Source organism: Lepeophtheirus salmonis, chromosome 1 (genome assembly GCF_016086655.4).
Source record: "Lepeophtheirus salmonis chromosome 1, UVic_Lsal_1.4, whole genome shotgun sequence".
NCBI lineage: Eukaryota > Metazoa > Arthropoda > Copepoda > Siphonostomatoida > Caligidae > Lepeophtheirus > Lepeophtheirus salmonis.
This window is the reverse complement of record NC_052131.2, coordinates 44,505,796-44,526,561: the sequence shown is the minus strand read 5'-3', so window position 1 is coordinate 44,526,561 and position 20,766 is coordinate 44,505,796. Positions and strand designations below refer to the sequence as shown.

Below are 20,766 nucleotides of genomic sequence, written 5' to 3'. Positions count from 1 at the left end.
GTTTTAGAAAACTTATAAAGTTGTATTGTAATAAATTTAGAGATAAAGTATTGAACATTGATATTAAATCCTGGATCGCTCATAATAGTGGTAAAATGTATGGAATTACGAAGAGGATTCGAGGTTTTTTGCATGTTTTATTTGTAATTATGGAACTATAGTCCTGAAGACGTTCACAGTAAAACAACACAGTAAAAATCAAATTCATGAAAGGAATTTGGTATTGTATACAAGTTACATAATTAATTCCAATTTTATTACTGATATAACTAAAATCTTTATCTCCTACCATATTCCACTACATATTGTGAATCATCCAAATTTTGTTAAGAATTTTTTAAATACAAAAAACCTCCTATCCTTAACTGCGATTTTAAGAGAGTTTTCACTCTGATGTCGGAATTAAATGTACATAATTTGACGGAGAATCGCGTCAAAAATATTATGATAATGCAATTATTAAAAGTTGGAGATTTACTCATGATATGGATCAGGACTAATTGAAAAGCAATTTGAAAAGAATTTAAAAATAAATATACAAAAAAATAAAAATGTTTGCGCCAGCTTGCGATTTTTGGATACATATAAAAAGGAAAAATCCTCTAAGAAATTCTTCATTCTTATGAATTCATATGAAGATGATACCAAGAAAGGGAATAATTTTTTTGGAAATCTCCATTTCGAAGCAACCAGTGTTTGATTAGATCCCGTTTTTGAGAGATTATCAAAGATTTTTAGCTTATCTTTCAGGGATTTTTTTACTTCTTGTTTCTTCTATGGGAAGTATTTTATGTAATAAAAAATTGTTATCTTAGAGAACGTTTAACAAATGCGTATTTTTATTATATCCAGATTTGACTGTATGTGCATACAAAATATATTAAGACAACACTTGTATTTTTTCTTTTGACTTTTCTAGGGAACAAGATTTCTTATGAGCAGGCCAATGTTTGGCCTGGCACTCTCGTCCACAATATCGAACACTCTTGCAGACTGAGCACAAGTTCCTGGATGAGGGTTTTCGACAAACAACACAAGACTTACTCTGGCTTCCAGTCATCAATTCCTGTACGGCCTCATTGTTTAAAATATCCAAAATAAAGGATGACTCCTCCAATAGAACGGACTGCTTATTTTCTTCGACATGGTTCTTAATTTGATCCATGGCAATAGAAACATACTTCCCTTCATAGAAGGAGAGAATATCCTCACGAATCTCTGCAACTTGTTCAACAAGGAGTGCATTATTATTATGTTTGTTTGTATTGGACCAATGAGATATTTCCAGGGTATGGAGTGCCTGTTCAAAGTCCGAAAGGAGGGGTAGGCATATTTTTAGATCATGGTTTATTAGTGGAAGGAGACTCAGGAGTTGATTCTTACGAAAGGAGTGAATTTCGTATTTCTCTCGAAATGGTATTTTTTGGAGAAGATACCATAAGGAAGTCCAGAGTAAAACTTCAGAGTTTGAAATTTTGGAGTCATCATCCTAATTGATTAATTTGTGAGGGAATGAGCTGTACAAAATTCGGAAGCAACTTACCTTCTTTCTCCAATCATTGCCATCATAATAAGAAGTTTGCCCTCCTTTTTGAATTCGTTCCCATGGCTTACAACGAAGTAGTTCTATACAAAGAGCTGGAGCATCGTGATTTATAACTAAACGTGAAGAAACTCCTATGGATATATCCTCGATATGCTCACACAGATAGTACATGATACTGATGCACTTTATTCCAATCTGAAAATCAAGTTCTCTTCTTTGACGATGAATTTCTCTTTCCTCCGTCAAAGCCCCTTCATCTCTATTGTCGTTCGCAAGGAGAACAAACTTTGTGAGTTGTCTCATTATATAATCTGTGAGATCGACGACAGAGTCATCAAGAGATGTCGCAGAGGCTCCATCGAATAAAACAGTCTCTAAAAGATTACTAACATTTGCCTCAAAAAAGAGAATCATGTAAATCTGAGAAAATGAAAATAAAAATATATATATCTAAATAAATAAAACTCCTTGAGTACACAAATAAATTTACCGAAAAAGAAGTCTTTAAATCGGATTCCTTTAAAATGATTGGAAGAACTCGTTCCTTCCATAGTTCTACAAGAATTAAATCCTTTACAAATATTGGCAATTTATTTTTTTCCGTGAGTGAATCACGTACAAACTCTTCTATCCCTGCATTGGCTTCGATCGCAGCTTGAACATTTAAGCTTTCTAAAGTTTTAGCAACAGATTTAAGCCAAAATGCACTTCCAATGGACTCGAGATCTTGAGTTCCATTATAACCATTAATTGCAATTTCAATCTCCGTGCTTGACTCAAATATCCCCTTCTCCATATTTTGAAGTTTGATACATTTGTTAATATTGATTAAACACGCCCTTGATCGCACATACAAGAACGGAAACAATGAACAAATTTAATCAATAGTATGTTTTATTGTGGAGAATAAAGGAATATGGAAGACTACAGATTAGTGTGGTTTCGAGAAAAAATATGCGCTGGATTTACGGATTTAAAGTCTTTGGAAGTTCAAAGCTGGTTTACAGCCTATAATAAAAGGAAAAATGATATTTTCAAAGGGCTTTTCAATGAAGAATGCGGCTTTGAAATCCTATTTATTAGAGAATCAAATGAGTACATCAAGTTTAAAAAAGTAAGATTTTTTGTTTTGTTTGATATGGATGCGTTTGACATGAATTATGTATTTATAGGAACGAATTAAACAGAAAGAGAAACAAGTACAAGAATTCCAGAACACGAATAAAGGGGAGGAGGAAGAAGAGGAAATAACGAGGCCGGGGACTATTCCGCTCCTTACTATGGACATAGACATAATTAAGGAGAGTCTTCATCCACATGAAATACATATCCTTTACTTTCAACGCATCAAGCCTGGGTCTATACCAAAGTGCAGAAGTTCTGAGTAATATAAGTTACAACTATGGATCTCAAAAAACTAACCCTTTCATCCTTTGAAGAGTTGATTTTTTGAGGTTTTGTCCTCCAGGCCGGTGACAAGAATTTTTCTTTCATTAGATCATCATCCTTTCTTTAACTTATATAATTTTAGATCTTTGACAGAATGTGATGCAAAAAATTTTTACGATGACATTCTTTTTTATAAATGATATATAATAATGATATTAATTTCACTTTTTGACATTTTTTTTTTTTTTTGAATTTTGACATAATAAGCTTAGGGTCTGTTTGTTAAATACGATAAATTTTAAGAATATCATTTTATTTTTTTATAACAACAGCTGTCTTTTGCATAAAATATTAAAAATTTGACAAGAAAATCCCCTCATCCAATTCTTGCCCCTCCTTTTCATAAGGTGTCACAGGCCTGGTTTGATCTTTTTCCTGATGAATATTTTAGAGATACACTCCATGATTTCCTTGTTTAGACATGCCTCTCTCATAATGAATGAGTTCCTCTACGTCGGACAAATCAATAAGGATCCTCTGATTTTAATAAAGGAATTGATCAAAGAAGATGTAATCACGGATACATCTTCCTTTGCAGATCGTCATATTAAAAAATTTGCAAATGAAATTGACAAATTAATTGGTGATATTCCTGGAGAAGCTTTGATTGAGATTCCGTACTCTGTATATGCCCTATACAAGACTCCATTTCTCCCAGAAGACTCTGAAAATGACGAAGAAACCCTCGCTATACTCTCAAATACTGTTTGGAAATGGACGGAAGAAATTGCCAAAATTCTTGAGGATGTAAGATGTATCTAAATATTTAATCAATTTGTGTGTATATTATCTCATAAGACCTATAATTAATTCCTTTTCTAAATTCTTTAGATCAATGAAAAGCAAAAGGGAAATGATTCTACGGGGAGTGATGACTCTTGTCTCATTAGCGATGAGATCATTGAATGGGATGAGAAATTAACACGTTTGAAGTCCCTCGTGAACCAGTTGAGTGTTCCTTGGATTGATAAAGTTATCTCAATTCTCATTCGTGGGCAAATCCCACAGGCTGAAGAATTTAAACGCCATTGCACACAAGTTCATATCCTTTTGGAAGAGGCTGAAGATAATGTTAAATTCCTAAGGACCATAAGCCAACCCACAGATATATTGGCAACATCCAATGATTTTACGGATATGATTGGCTTACTTCCCACATTAATGAGTAGTATTAGGAACATTTGGGTCATTTCAAAACACTACAATACAGACAAAAAAATATGTGGCCTCATCACCAAAATAACTAATATTATTGTTTCAAGGTTTAGTTTAAATAATGAACGAAGATTGGATATTTAATTGTTATGTAATTTTTTGATTTTTCAGAGTTAAAGAATTTATTAAATTTGAGCTCCTTTGTGAGCCTGAGCGAGCAAACCACATTGCCAAAAATTGTAAGACACTTTTGAGTGAATGGAGGAGAACCTATAACAAAACAAGAGAAGCCATTGAGAATTCAGGTCGTGAGGCTCGATGGGAATTCTCTGTAGGTAGCTTATTTGCTCCTTTGGAGCACTGCATTTTTGTTTGCAGTGATGTGATCAAAGTGTCCAATGTTTTATCACAACTCTCAAAGTGCTTCTCTCCTGCTCTTATGTCTATGACGAGCAAATCTGAGGCTATGAATAGGGGTAATATATAAGTACCTACATACATAATATTTTCCAAATCGGTATGTGTTCTTTTAACTCTATCCATGTCTACTACTCTTAAAGGTAATGACAAAATCAATTCAATCACGGAAAGTTTTAAAAACCTAAGCTTCAATGTCTTCGAAATGAAGAATGAGCATCATTGGCGTATTCATGTTGCTTGGTTTGAAAGAGAGGTCCGTTTTTTAGATGCTGAATCTGCACGGATAGCTGAGGAGACTTTTGATCACCTCACTTCTTCTGGAGTCTCCATTAAAGCCTTGGAAGAAATGTTAGGGACGAATTTTCGGCGGGCTATTGGTGACAGATTCATGGACAAAATCGATTGCATAATAAAAAAGTTTTCTAAGGAAATAAAGTGTGCAGAAATTGATTTTGATTTGGCAAAAGACTCCCCTCCCATTGATAAGAACTTTCCACCTATGTCAGGAGCCATTTATTGGGCAAAAGATGTAGGATGTAATTTGGAAAAGTCTTTAAATTCCCTCATGAGAGTGGATGCTGTCCTTTCTCATTCTCTATGGAAGAAGGCAAAGTCCATCTATGATACATTTAGAGCTAAGCTAAAAGATTATGAAACAAGTCGATACAACGAATGGAAATCCCGCGTGAGCGATGTACTCTCAGAAAATCTAACAAGAACTCTATTGCTCGCTGATGATCCCAATGACGGATTTTTATCGAAGAGATATCGAGTTAATTTCACAACAGATTTAAGTGATACCCTTGCAGAAGTAAAACACTTGGATAGTTTGGGATTTTCAGTGCCAGAGGTCGCTAAAAATATGTCTCTTCAGGAGGAAAGACTTATAGGTGTCTCTGACAGTTTGAAGAACATGTTAAAGCGCTATCATAATTCTCTAGATGAAATATTCCCCGCTGAAGAGGAGCTTTTGTTTGCGGATATACAGGAGACTCAGGTTGTTTTACGACCAGGACATATTAGAATTACATGGAATTCCCTGGGCATTAATGAGTTCATCCTTGTGGGGCATCAGTCGATATCTTTTGTCCAAACAAAAATTAATCGAATAGAATTAATACGAAAAGAGATTCAAAGTATAGCAGATATACTTTCCAAGACGGATCTCTTTTCTTTTGAGTGTTATTCAAAGGTACATTTCTTTTCCGAATTTTTTCTCTGTATTTCGAAAAATATAAAGAATCGCTTCGAGAAACTTGAGAGATTACTTCTTTCTCTGACTCCTCAGTTTGTTAAAATTGAGGAAATTCTTGTTCAAACTCGATCTCGGCAAGCACCTCGACTAAAAAATTACTATGCCCACTGGGAGATGAATATATATGAGGCCATCAAGGAGCTCTTATTATCCAATTTGGATCGATATAAAGAATTTATTGAGTCCCGTGATCCTCGATTCTACATTGAGACAATTTTAGTGGATAATAATGTTTCGACAGATCCAAGTGCACCGAAGGTTTTAGATGTAATGGTTGGAGTAATCAAGGAGATCCTTGAGGCAACAAAAATGTTTCCCCGATACTACAAAGGAACTTGGATACCATGCAAAAATATAAGTGTGGATGGAGAAATTAAACCATTGAGAAGTTCCATGCATGATGAAATTATTCGTATACCATCCATCATTGATCGAGTTACTCATATTCAGAGCCTCATTGTGAATATATTAAAAGAATCGGATAATTACTTGGTATCTTGGAAGAGCTATCGAACTTTGTGGAAGTTCAATAAACAACAGACATGTGAAAACTTTGGTCGAACAATTCCAACATGTGTGGACTTTGATGAAAAACTGTTGTTTTACTACAACCTAAACCGGTCTATCCGGAACAAAGAGGACCATAAGGATTTTAAAGTTATGAGACTGGGCTTGACTAAGCTCAAGGATGGAATTCAAGAACATATCATTGAATGGATTCAGGTACTGGGGAAAATGTTGGATTCTACTGCGACTGAAAAACTGAAATACCTTTGGGATCGAGTGGAATATTACAGGAGTCAACTCAAACAGGTTGAGTGTACAGATGAGGTTGAGGACACCTTAAAAGTAATTTCAGGGATTTGGTCCATGTCTCTTGAGGTAGAAATAGGATATTTGGATATTCAAGAAAGATACAGAACTTTAGATATGTATGGCATTAGTGGCGACAAAAGCATGGTTGTCTTGGCTAAGAATCTTACTTCAAAATGGGAAGAACTCTACAAAATGTCAAAACAGGTTTACTTTTCCATCGAAAAACTTAAAGAGAAGCTGTCGGATATTGAGAGCTCAAAAATACTTCGATTTCAGTCTCGATTGGAAGAACTTCAAGGGGATTTCCGACAAAACGGTCCATCTTCTAAAAGAACGACTCTATCCAATGGGTTAAAAGCATTACATAAATTCAAAGATCTAATTGGACTCTTTAAAGAAGAGGCAGAAACCCTTAATGGAAAACAGAAGGTCTTTAAAATCCCCATCACTCATTTCCCAATCCTAAGAAGTCTTGAAAAGGAAATGGAAACCATAAGAGATATATATGCTATTTACGAAAAGTTACAAGATCTGTTTGAGACTCTTCAAGATCTTCCATGGGGAGAATATTTTACATTAGCTCCTGGGAGTCAAAACTATTCCAAACAAAAAATATTTAATATTAAGAGAGAGATCTCATTTCTAGAAAAATCATCTACAACACACGAGGGGGAAGGAGGCCTCGTTGTTTTGGGGAAATTAATGGATCAACTTTACAGCTTTGAACAGTACTTGAATCACTTGGATTGTCTTCAAAAGGGTGGATTATCTCAAAGACATTGGAAGACACTAATTGAAAAAACAGGTTTGATTTTCCAAGAAGGAGACCCCCAATCCTACCCTGATTTCAAGCTCAAACCCTTTTTGAATCTTCCACTCAATACTCTTGTGGAAGCCATAAGTTTTGTTCTCGAGACTGCGGAAAATGAAGATAAAATAGAGAAAAATTATTTAAAATCTCTACAAATATGGAAAAATAAGAAATTTATTTTGGAGTCTCCAAGAGTTCGATGGCAGTCTTTTCCGATGATCAGTAATTTATCCGACCTCATGACAGAGTACTATAATAATTAATTAATGATGCACACAACTTAAAAATCTAATTTATAATATCCTTTTTATATCAATAGTCTGGTGGAAGATGATCAAAATTTAGACTTAATGTTATCCATGAAATATGCAGAGCCTTTCAAAGAAAAACTTGAGAAACATCGAGAGATATTATCAAAGACTGGATCAGTCCTTAAATTTATCTATGAAACTCAGAATAGATGTTACTCCTATGCTAAAGTTTTTATTTCAAGTGAGAAGCAGAGCTATTTCGAGAACTTTGGTCAAATTTTCAAGACTTACAAGGGATTGATGGATGAGTTAAGTCGAAGGGTTATTGTACTGGATATTACACTTGAAGATAAAACATGGAAAACCTATAATGAAATCTCTCGCTTGTTAGATTCCTTCTCAGTTCAAATCCATTCGTTTTTGGATAAGGTAACCAAAATTAGTCTTTGTGTGTCTTATGTTATTTACATTAAAAGTTTTTACCCAATACCTCAGAATTTGAGGAAATTTATTATTCATGTGGGTTTTTCCTCCAACTTTTATTTTTTTTAGGAACCAAATGAATGGAGTCCATTATCTTTGTCATTTTAGCAAAAAAAAAAAAAAAAATGATGTACACCAAAATTTCAAAATAGTCATATCTTCTGAACCTTTGGGAATCAATTTCAAGAACTAAAATTGAACAATAAAAATAATTTTTGGGAATTAAAAAAATCATTTCAAATTGTAACATTTTGGATCAAATGTTGTTTTGATCAAATTCAGGTTTTCGTATACTGCATTTGCAGTCCAGTGGTTCTCACACTTCAGTTAGGTACCAATTTGATTGAAAAAAAGAAGATAAAAAATACATTTTCATATTTAAAGAAAAGGTCATTTGGGAAAAATTCTCAATTTATTTAGTAAAAAATCGAAATTCAAATTTTGATAATGCAAGAAAAAAATAAATCTTTGCTCTAAGCCCTTTTCAAAGTAAGGAGATATGAAAGTACATATGAAGTAGATAAAATACTGTGTTATGAAAGGATTTTGATTTGAATTAGAAATTAAAACAATTATATTGCTTTTCATTAATTATAAACATTTATTTCAGAACATTATTTAAAATAATAGTAAATTTATGTAGAATTTCTGTTATGCATTTTAATTTATAATTAATTCATATCCATAATTAAATATCTTGTAGATTTTTGGCATAATTTGACTCAGAAATATTGTGTTTGTTGAAATTGAATCATAGGTTCAGAAGATATGACAATTTGAAATTTTGTGCGCACCACATTTTTTTTTTATAAACTTGTAAAAATATAGGACTTTATAACTCTGGAACCATTCATTTGAATGAAAAAAAAACAGCTAAAATGGGGAATCGATAGAACGCAAAACCTCCGCTTAAGGTCAAACTGTGTTATGTATCTCAATTTATTCTTAAGTTATGGTCCATAAATATGCATTTTTTAGATTTTGTTTTACTTTGACCTTGACTTCTCAAAATTTAATGCCCTTTTTTTTGTGATCATGTATAATTTTCGTATCAAGTTTGAACAAAATCGATTTGTAACTTTTGCCGTAATCCTATTGACTAACAATAAAATAAATAAAAAACAGTTGGAAAAACATGACCTCCGTTCAACTTCGTTACATAGGTAATTAATATTATAACCCCTAGTAGAACAGCAAATAAATATAAAGTAACTTCCTAAATTTTTACATAGCCAAGAATGAAAATTGTTTTTTTATACATATAAGAAACCTCATTAAATTTCTGAGCTAACCCAAAAATAGAGATATTTTCATATAAAATGAATCATCATCAATTGAATTCAGAGATGGTACGACGTAGCTTAGTGAACAACGCAGATACACAAAATTATTTTTTTGAACTCAATGTCTTTAGGTTCGATTCACAGTCACTTCTAGGGAAGGAAATATCCATGAATATGTATATGGACTTTAAAAGACATTTTTAAGCACTTAAAGAAGGGATCAGTGTAAAGAAAAAACTAGTTTTAGCTGTTAGAAAAGAAAAAAAACTTTTCTTCTTTTTTGTTCATTAGTGTATTTGTCGTTAGAGTGTTAAATTCTCCCTCTGAAGTAAGCATTCGCAGCTATCTTTGGGTGTAAGTTGCTTTAAATATCGATCATAAAATAAATGTAGATGAATTTATATATAATTAAGATAAACATTATTTACAAATGCTATAAGGTTTACTTATAATTAATAAGTGCAATTCTATCTGACCAATCAGGTGATGTTTTTGCCTCTTTTAGTTTGTCTGTTGGTCACCAGGATTACGGCAAGAGTTACAAATCGATTTTGATCTAACTTGGTACGAAGATTAGGTATATATAGTCACAGTAACAGGACTTTAATTCAAAGAGGGTCAAGGTAGAACAAAACTCAATTAGAAATGCTTCATTCAATCATAATTTTAGGACATATTAGATCTCAAATAGGTGTCTTTATGTAGGTTAAAAAAATATACGTTATATAGCAAAAAATCTAATTTAGGAAAATGAGAATAAACAAAGTATTGCATTCAACTTTGTTTCACTTCTAGTTTATATATATGTTTAATTGAAAAAGTCGAAAATCGAAATATCGATAAAAGTTTTCATACTGGAACAGTTATGAAAATATTGATAATTTTATTTATCCACTTATCAAATTTTGAGAGGGAAAATAATTGTCTTTTTAAGGGAGATTTGATAAGGAATAAGCCATGTATAGTATATATAGTGTGACTACCAGTCAGTCCTGAATATCAGTCCGAAAACTTAAAAGTAAAAAGTTGGGCCCTTGATGACGTCACTCAACTTAATTTTTTATCAGTTCTAGTACTGGCAGTCCGAAGGACTGACGGTCTCAAGGACTGGTCCCAAACAGGCTGATAGGGCCGATTCTAAGACTCGACAAGACCTAATAAATAAGGAATGATACACCACTATATACCTACATATCTATAAACATGTATTAATTTATATCTTTATATCTATAAACATTTATTAATTTATATCTTCATATCTTTTAAGAAACGACAATCATTTCCACGACTTTATTTCCTATCAAATGAAGAGCTTCTTATACTCCTCGGGGGATGTTCACCACTTGCGTTGGATCAAGAAAAATTTGTTTTAAAAGATGATTATATGAGGGTTGCAAGAAAACTCTTTGGCTTCGGAGTATTAAGTATAACTCTTCATAAGAACCATAATCATGATTACAATCCCAGTGCTCTACTTTTGAATAATGGAGATGAGTTAAAGATCCACGGAAGAGCCTCCAATAATGCTAATTCTTCCTTTTCACAGACCTCTAGCAACTATCTTAATTGGTTCTCTATGATTGTCAAGGAAATGAAGAAATCATTTGCATCCACTATTAAAAAAGCCCTTAACTTGATGACATCAGAAAATATTGAAACCTTTCTTTCTAGATCAGAGAGCCTGTCCCTCATCTGTTATGAAGTGTACTGGACGGAAACACTTGAAAATTTCATGGAAAAGGGATTTCATGGACTTTTAAGCCTATTGAATGAAGATATTGAAGTCATCCTTGGAATGGAAATGAAAGATTCTTCAAAGAGAAGAGATCATGACCGGAAAAATAATTTCCTAAATTTACTCCTATCCAAAAAATTAGGCTTATCTATTCTAATTGAGAATCAAATCCGAAGCAAGGAAGATTTCACATACCAAGCAGGTACATCGAAGACCATTAAAGCACACTGTTTAATGACTATTTTTTTACTCAGATTTTTTACGGAGCTATTGGAACAAAAACTTGGAGACCTTGACTCTTAAGCAGGGACTGGGAGCGCTGGACTTTGAGTATGAGTTTCAAGTCCCAAAAACACATTTTTTAACTGAGTCACCCCAAGCAACTTACGGCATAATGATGGCTCTGGGCTGGCAAAGACGTTCATTCTGTATTTCAGGGTATCCTGGCTCTGGAAAGACCTCTATAATTGAATCTATGGCCTCTAGACTGGGCCGCTATTGTGTGAAAATCGATAATATGATTGGGTTCAAAAACATGGAATACAGGATTTTGGAACTTCTAGCTCAAACTTGTGTGGCAGATTGTTGGTTAGTGATTGAAAACATAGAGAATATACCACAAGACATGCTCTCTAAAATCTCAAACCCACTTTATCAAATTGAGGCTGCAAAGGAACTTCGCCTGCAACAGTTTAACCTCACTCCGAGTAAGGAAATCAATCTGGGTCCTAACGCTTCAGTCTTTTTTACTACGAGGGGGTCGACTAACTATAATAACAGTATACCTCAATCTCTTAGGAGTAGATGGAGACACATCTCCCTCATACCACCAAAGGATTTGTCCCCGTGGATTTCATGGAAGCTCAGTGTTCTTGGGTATTCGGGTATTGAGAGATTAACAAAGCTTATAATACTTTCGATTGATCAAATCACAAATTTGTCAGATTCACTCATGAATCACATAGGTCCTTATAAGCTGATAAATGATATTTTTGGGTCCATTGAGGTAAAACACAAGCACTTCAACAAAATGAATTAATTTCAACCTTGAGTTTTATCTTCTTAATAATTATAGATGAGTGAAGGGAGTGAGAGTGGAAGTGTCATGTCGGCCATTCTGCATGTCACGGAGTATTATATTTTAGAGGAATTTAAGCCTGGAGTAAAGGAATTCCTTCGAACGCGTTTTGGAAATGAGGAAATTCCTCCAAGATCTTCTCTTAGAAACTTGATATTAGAGGAAAGAATTAACTCTATCTGGGACCAGGAGTTTGAAAAGGTGGAGAGTTTGCCTGGATGTACTCCAAGTGAAAAACAAAAACGGTCACTCGTGAAAGCCTTTCAGTTTTTGGAGGATTCAACAGGTGTCTGCGTTGCTTTTATTGGGGATACAGGAACAGGGAAATGTCTGATGGCCCGTGTTTTGGCTAATCTACTGGACAGTGAATTGTTATTTCTTTCGTCTTCTTTATATACTGCAGAAGAACTTCTAAATAATAACGGAATTATCACGAGTGCAATTCGAAACTCCAATAGAAAATTCACAATCATTTTAAACCCATCCATGAGCAATTCCATCGCTTCAGTGGTGGCCAATATAATTGATAAGGGCATATATATAAACCCTTCCAATTATCACTCCTATAAAGTGGAAACAAATAGCATCAAGTTTGTCATTTTACTCAAGCCAGATGAACATTTAAATTCCATCTTGATTCAAAGAACGAGAATCATACAATTGAATGAAAGACGCGAGGTTATTGTGAGGATGAATTTAAGGTTATTTTTTGATTCTGAGACTTCCATCAGTGATCTCTATGAAAAGCTATCTACTATTCCAATAACTGATCCCTGCCTCAGCTTTGATTCTGATCAACGACTTCAACAGTGTGTGTCACTATATAAATTATTTTTACTGTAAGAAATTCATTAATCACTCAAAGAATTGTTATTTATTTCTCTTATTTCAGGGATTTTGAGAATAGTACACAAGAAGAAAGTCAATTGAGTGTTTCTTCTCGATTAAATACGCTGGTTTTGAGTTATATTTGGTCTTATGGAGCAACATTAACTGATTCCAACTCCGTTGATGACTTTGAGAAGAGATTGAGAAAAATAGTGAAGTCATACTCCGATGATATAGGTCTACTTCAAGAAGAGAGTGTATTTGATCAAATGTATAATGGCAAGGAGTGGGCGAGGAATGAAAATTCCCTTAGAAGAGTGGTAGCGCTCTTAGTACACCATGGAAAAGGAGTTTTTATTTCTGGGAAACTTGAGGCCGACATCTGGGTTGATCAGTTTATTAAAGACATGCCAGAGTTTCACATTGTTCAAATCATGCTTAAAAGGGTGGCATTTACTGATAGATGTTTAACTCAACATCTTTTGTCCAATATGCAAATCAAAGGCAATAGAATATATTATCCAAAGAGTAATCGAAAACTCTTATACTTGGTAAAAGGACTCTCTAATGAGGTGGACGTTGATTGGATGATAGATATGTCCCTTCATAAATCCCTTCATCAGTATGACCAAGAGAGAGAGAAAATTACTCTAAGAGACGTGTCTATATTAGCCACACTGGAGAGGGGAATCTCAGGAGCTAGTAGTATATCTAAAAGCAACATCTTTTGTCCAAAGTACTACAAGAATCAAAATCCAAAGTCTTTGGATATGACTCTTCTCTTACCCAAGAATCCAGATCTCAGTGACAATGATAAAGAGAGTATCAATGTCGTTTATAAAGCATATTCTTCCTACAATACGAACAAAGGCTCACTTTCTTCCATTAAAGCTCTAGGCCTCACAAATATGAACATATTCAGTCGCCTTCTAAAGCTTGATCCTCAGTCATGGAAAAAAGTTTGATGAAAGGACTGTTGGAGCCTCTTTGGTCTCTAGAGGAAAGACGGGAAACCCTTTCATTTCTCCATTCTCATCAAATAAATCCTGATAATGAGATTAAGAATGAAAACATGGCTGTTATTTCGCAACTCCTCGACGAGGGAGAAGTTCATCATATTCTTCTCATAGGACAAGGAGGAAGTGGGAAGAGAGCTTTACTCAAAAATTATAAACCTCTTTGGTATTGGAGTTTCAAAGAATTGATGGATAGCTCCTTAGAGAATAAGGATGAGACCAGAGTTGTCAAAGCCATTGAATCTCTGGTTATCCCTAGGGATTACCCATCCTTAAGAGAACAATTAGATTTGATGCATCAGAATGTCTCTGCAATTGTTGTTATTTGCTTGAATGTTGAAGAGTTTAAGGTTCAAGATTTAAAACGGGTTCTCAGTGCTTTTATGGAAAAATTTCGAATAATAGGAGTCCCTCAAGCATCTATATATGAATTAAAGTAACTACTGGTTAATTAATTACTCATAAATAAGTACTAGTGATACGCGGATTGACTTTTTTGAGCCCAAGGTTCCTGCATCTTTTTAATTATGTAACCCAGACGCACAAGGTTTTATCTAATTTGATTGATATGAAATTTGAAAAAAAAAACTTGATTATTTCTTCCTTAACATATATATTCAATACATATTACGGGTAATTCAATTATTTAATTGAAATTTGAAAGTTTATTTTACAAAAAAAAAGTCAGGAACCTTCTCAGTCATAATGAAATTACTTTTTTTTTCTTTTTTTTTAATGTTGATGTAATGTTAAAGATAACCTTCCACCTACAATTTACTTGCCAACTTATCATAAAAATAGATGCACCCGCCACCGTCAGCCATTCGTTCAATGTTAGTTTAAAAAAAAAAGGTTCTTACATTAAATTCCGATTTTCCTTTCTATATTTAATAAGAATGTGTTTGAAATTCAATGTTTGGCATCAAAGCGTGATAAAAGGTAAGCTGGTGTGTGATTCTAGCGTAACGTGTGAGACTTGAGAGCCTTGGAATGGGGACACATTTAAAGGGCCAAAAACCTAAACTACTGAACGAACTTACATTTGCTGAAATTGTGGGTTGAAATTACGTAGCCCGATTCAACCTGACCCTCTAAACCCACATGCTAAACGTCAAACCGCCTATTACTAGTAGGTGCAGAATATGTATACTTAATTCTTATTTAATTTCAAGGCAAGTCACTCAAGGTTTTGATATTGACTCTTCCATTCTCCAAAACTTCTTGGACATCCACGATAAAATTCGTACCTATTTTGAGACAATGAACATAATTATCGGAAATACATCTCCATGGAAGCTTCATAAGACTCTTAGTATCTACAAGGAAAATGTATCTAAAAAAAAAGACTCCCTGGAGAAAGCAGTCAACAAATCATCCTTCATTCTCACTTTTATTCAAAAACTCAACTCCAAATCCCTTGAACTCAAATCAGAACTCGAGATTATTAAGACCCAATTGAATCTCCATACAAAGGCATCCCTATCTAATTCACAAGCCATAAAAAACTTAGAGTCCAAATTAGAGGAAATACGTGCTGAGGATGTTGAAACGAGAGGCTTTGTGGATCAAATTCAAAAAAACATTGTAACAGCAAAATTAGAATACTCTGAGCTTTTGAGTCAAAAGAGACGTGACTATGATGAATCTCTAAATATAATGAGCTCACTAACCATGGAAGATGTGATTCGATTCTGTTCCTCCAAACCTGTTCATGAGTCTTTAATAGAAGCCTTTTTAGTCTTCACTAATGGACATGGACCTGGACAATACGAGGAAACGAATCCTAGTAAAACATGGGAAACATTTAGAGAGCTTTTTTCCACGGATTTGTGGGCGAAAAACTTCAAAAAAATTGATCCATTGATGTTTGGATACAGAGAGGAGTTCTATTTACGACAACGTCTCGATGAATTTCATAAAAATTCCGAGGCACCGGAAAATTCAATGGGTCAAATCATTTTAAGTAAAAACATTATAAATAAATTAATAAATGCATACTAATGCTCGGTGGACATATCGGCCGATTATAGAGCGTTTTTGCTGACGTCACAAATAAACCGACAACACCATCGTGGTGACGCTGCCTAGTTATTTTGACGTCTCGTGAAAAAGCTCTATATAAGAGAAGAATTGCTAATTTGCAAAGTTTACCAATAATAATTATTAGTCATAACCGATACAAAAATTTTCTTATCAAGAAAAAAAAACAATATCAAAAATTTACAAGTTAATTCATCCCTGCTAACCCAGACATGACTAGCACCCACCATTTTGAAAGTTATCCTGCTTATTATCAATCACTTTGATTCTGAGAAACACATTTAAATCCTACTAGAGTCCGGATTGTCCCGGGACATTAAGAAATTAAAATTAATTAAGAATTATTCTGCTTAATATGAAACAAAAAATAAAGATAGTACAATTTTAAGAATTATTCTCGCTTCATTTCGGTGTTAGGATTTATCATTGCACCCTTTGTTTATAAGGACATAGAGTAGGTTTTCTGGACATTAAGAAATTAAAACTAATTCTGAACTCTTCTACTTTTGTGAAAAGGAGATTATAAGGTTTAAAGAAGAAACAATATTCAAGATGCTCATCTTTCTTATTATTGTAAAAATATTCCTTTGTCTTATTCTCTTTTTTTCTTCTCTAAATCTTATTATCTCCATTTAAAAAAAGTCTGCAACGATAATCCAACAGGCAGTGAAAATAATTCTTAAAATTTTACTGTCTTTATTCTTGTATTTTATGAAATAAGCACTAATAAACTATTTGTTAGTCAAAGAATTGGTTTTTAATAATGACTCTTTTCTTTTAAGAACTCTGTAATGGAGCCTATGAGTCAGCTGCATCATTTGAGGATCGCCTTGATCTTGAGATTAAGATTATGGCATACGAAAACTTTGTCTCTGACAAAATATCAGAGCTTGAAGACATAACTAAAAAGGAGGATATGATACAATTGGAAAGGCAAGATTATTTGGACAAAAAATTGGATCACAAAATCAATATGGAACGCTTAGAGAAGGAGTTGGAAACATTTGAGGCCTACAATACGTCTGCTGGGAATCTTTTATCCCTTTTATCCGAGCTTGGGCCTCATTGGAAAGAAGAAAAAGAAAGGACTATGGTTATTCTACAAAACCTAGAATCAAATGAAATTTTTGAGACTATCAGAGATGTATATCTACGACTCCTTCCAAGACGTATTTTAATTCAGAGCATTGATCAATTATTTGATGGCCGAATTATTCATTCAGAGGACTGTAAGAAGAAAGGTAGAAAAGTGGACTATTTTGGTCTGAGAGATCAATTTTGGAGAAATATTCTCTACTATCCCGAAGGCTCTATTTCTCAGAATATTTGCATCCTTCATGATCCAGATGATGTATATTCCTATGTTTTGAGAAAAAGAAAATATAAAATACTGCATATCCTTTGTGAAAGTGACGTCCAAAAGGTTTGAACTCCTCCTTGATATAAATAAACAAGTCAAGGAATACTCTAAATACTTAAAGTAGACATTTTTGTAAGGAAAAAAGTTCAAGGTGAGAGGGATACATATGATACACCTGAATTAAGACCCTTGTTAATATCAGCTTCTCTTATACGATTTTTGGGGGAGAAAAGGAATCACTATTCTAAAGAGGAGTAATTCTACCTATGAAATAGCATTAGTGCAGGCAAAATATTGTAATTATATATACATACATTATTGCTCGGGTGTTAATGGACAGCCCGTAGTTGTTCTACCCCCATGTAGGACATACAGTCTTTCTTTTTTCTCCTTTTTAGATCAACTACGGGCAATGTTTTCTTTTTTTCTATTTATTGAATATTTATTAAATGAAAAAGATAATTAAATCAAAACAATCTCGTAATGAGTATTTGTAATTGAATATTTTTGGGTTGATCTATTTGTTTTATATGCTCGGAGCAATAATTCATGAATAAAGTTCTTTTAATTCCTCCAGACATTAATTAAACGATTGTTTTAATTCTATTCCCTATTTCATTTAATAAATATTTTACAAATGGAAAAAAAGAGAAAGAGGATGTATCCATGTATAGAGTATTTCTTGCAATAAACAACAAAGTTTTAACTTTTTTTGGTCATTGGGTTAAGATTGTAGACCCCAGATTGCTTATATCTCGAGAAATATGAAAATTATTTAAGCAATGTTAAATGGTGGCTTTTGTTGTCAAAATATTGCTTTTTTGTTGTCAAAAAACACAAAGCCTACCTTTCTTCATTTATTTTTTGGTATATTTTTTACTCGTACAATCTAGCTTTGTTGATTATTATGCCTGGTTTTAGAGTAATTGAGGGTTGGGCCAAAGTTAAATATGTGGCCCTTTTCTTTCTTTCTACTTTTATAATTTGATTTAAAAAAAACAAAAAACTTCAAACACAACATTTCAAATTACTTTTTCATGTTTTTTTTTTTTTTTTATAAAATAATTTTTCATTTTATTTTTAAAAGAACTTTTTTTAAGGTAGGTCAATCCTTCTTAATCTTTGAAGTAATTCCTACGATAAGAGTGGAGCCGGATGAAGGTCCATCCTATCCACCCTAAAACCGACGCAGTATATGAAATGTTGCACTCTGCAGGCCATAAAATTAGAAATTTCGGGTCATAAAAGTAATGTACATTCTTTTGAGTAATCAGGGGGACACCTTCTCAACCCAAGGTCTAAATGTCTTAATGATGATGATCTTCCTATTCATTCCCTTCTCTCTACCTGAATAGATTCAAGAAATCCTTCGTGACAGATTGGACATTGTTGTTCCCAACTTTGGTGGCTACATTAACGGCAAAAATGAAAATATGGGACTGCTATTTAGGTCTCTCATAAGTAGTATTCCTTCAGACTGCGAGTCCATTGTCTTCCTACTCATATTTGAAGAGAATCAAATCTCCAACCATGAAACTCCATATATAAACCTATCTCTCTCGGAAGAGTCATTTGAGGATCTGGATCGCCTTTCGAAGGAAATTATACACATTCATTTCAGTGAGGATGGACGTAGGATACGAGAAATTGAGGTGGAATTGGAGTGTATACAAAATGGAATGGAGAAACTAGAGGAGGATATCATGAAGGAAATGAATTCATGTGATTCTGTAATGCTTCAAAACAATGACTCTCTCCTCTACCTTCTCCGGAATCTATCCGAAAAACGAAAAAAATATATTTTTCTGGAGGAGGAATGGATTCGTCACGGGGAGGAGAGAGAAGTTGTGAAGGAAGATGAGGACTATATAAAATGGATACTCTCTCTCTATTTCGGACTGCGTTATATGAAAATAATGGAGAAAAAAGAAATTCCATTGATTTCCGTTATGGGATTCCTTGGATTTGCCTTGGATAGACGAAATAAAAAAGAAGTATTTGAGAGATATGCTCTTCAATTTAATGGAGAAGATCTGCGACTCTTTTCTTTTATTCTACATTTGAAAAGCAAAACGTCATCCATGCAAGAATTATCGTTAGTCATGAGTGCAATGGGTTACCCCAATGATGTCTTACTTGAGTCCTCTTTAGAGGGTATTAGTAGAGAAAGCAAGGCTTTGATAGATTCGGCAAGAATTTCGCCAGAAGATATTCCACGAATCATGGAGGCTTTCATAATAGAGTCATCCACTAAGATATTTGGAGAACCGTATGGGAGTAAAAGTATAATCTCAATTGCTCTTAATAGAATCCATAAATGGACAGAAAAGATGAATGTCATTGCTGGTTTCATTCTTGACGCTTCCATGGAGGATCCACTATGCGTATTGACAGATTTAGCAGACAAAGAAGGAATTGCTAGTACGAAAGTTAGATTCGTAGGATTGGATAAGGAGGATCTCCACAGTCCCTTCAGTTTATTGACGACCGCTTTTATCCGTGGTCAATGGATCATTTTTCAGAATCTTAGTAATTGTCCACACTTTTTGTTCTTGCTTCAACAACGACTCCAGGAAACAGACTTTGATGATGTTCATGAGGATTTTCGAGTATGGTTTACGTGGAATGGTCCACTTGGACCCTCGATTTCACTTCTCCAGAGAGCTCTCATCATTCGAGTCGAGCCTTCTCGGGAAATAAGATATCACGATTCTTGTATTTATTATGGAATAGAGATTCAAAGAGAGGGCGCAGATTTGGATGATAAAACGGAAAACCTTATTTATGGCTTAATTTACCTTAAACGAAAGTGGGAAATGCTTTCCTCATATAAAACTCTTTATTGGCAGGCTCCTAATTTTTCTATTCCAACAATTTTATTAGAGGAGTCATACCATGTTCTACAAAATATGGATTTAAGGGGAAAATCCCATTGGCTGAAAACCCATTACTTGAGACACATTCATGAGCCCCACCTCAATGGAAAAAACGATTTTGATCTTGCAGTAATGAATGAAGATATTGATAAGCTATTGACACAAGAGAGTCTCGACTTCAAAAGGGAAATCAATGAATTCCTCGAGAATGTTTGCCTCTCAACCTCAATGAACTCCCTTCTCAACATCAATCCCTACATAGATAAAGTCTTGCACAGACTTTATCGAAACAGGAAAAAAGAGGAAAAATCTGCGGATCTTGAAAACGATTCCTCCATTATTCCCCTTTCAGATCTCAATGAGT

General features: G+C 33.9%; 2 protein-coding genes across 2 annotated transcripts; one reads left to right on the top strand and one right to left on the bottom strand.

Moving 5' to 3' along the window:
- Positions 1-811: 811 nt before the first annotated feature.
- On the bottom strand, positions 812-2,363 carry LOC121131055 (zinc finger MYND domain-containing protein 10). Its single transcript, XM_040726626.2, has 3 exons — positions 2,037-2,363; positions 1,544-1,966; positions 812-1,489 (listed from the first exon to the last, which is right to left on the bottom strand). The coding sequence occupies exons 1-3, from the start codon at positions 2,340-2,342 to the stop codon at positions 881-883; spliced, it is 1,338 nt and encodes a 445-aa protein (XP_040582560.1). The 5' UTR covers positions 2,343-2,363; the 3' UTR covers positions 812-880.
- On the top strand, positions 2,333-18,926 carry LOC121117215 (dynein axonemal heavy chain 10). Its single transcript, XM_071893837.1, has 14 exons — positions 2,333-2,660; positions 2,719-2,930; positions 3,415-3,742; positions 3,827-4,257; positions 4,322-4,626; positions 4,711-7,699; positions 7,772-8,132; positions 10,737-11,406; positions 11,459-12,210; positions 12,280-13,121; positions 13,175-14,562; positions 15,299-16,089; positions 16,949-17,589; positions 18,882-18,926. The coding sequence occupies exons 1-11, from the start codon at positions 2,463-2,465 to the stop codon at positions 14,073-14,075; spliced, it is 7,989 nt and encodes a 2,662-aa protein (XP_071749938.1). The 5' UTR covers positions 2,333-2,462; the 3' UTR covers positions 14,076-14,562; positions 15,299-16,089; positions 16,949-17,589; positions 18,882-18,926.
- Positions 18,927-20,766: the final 1,840 nt, after the last annotated feature.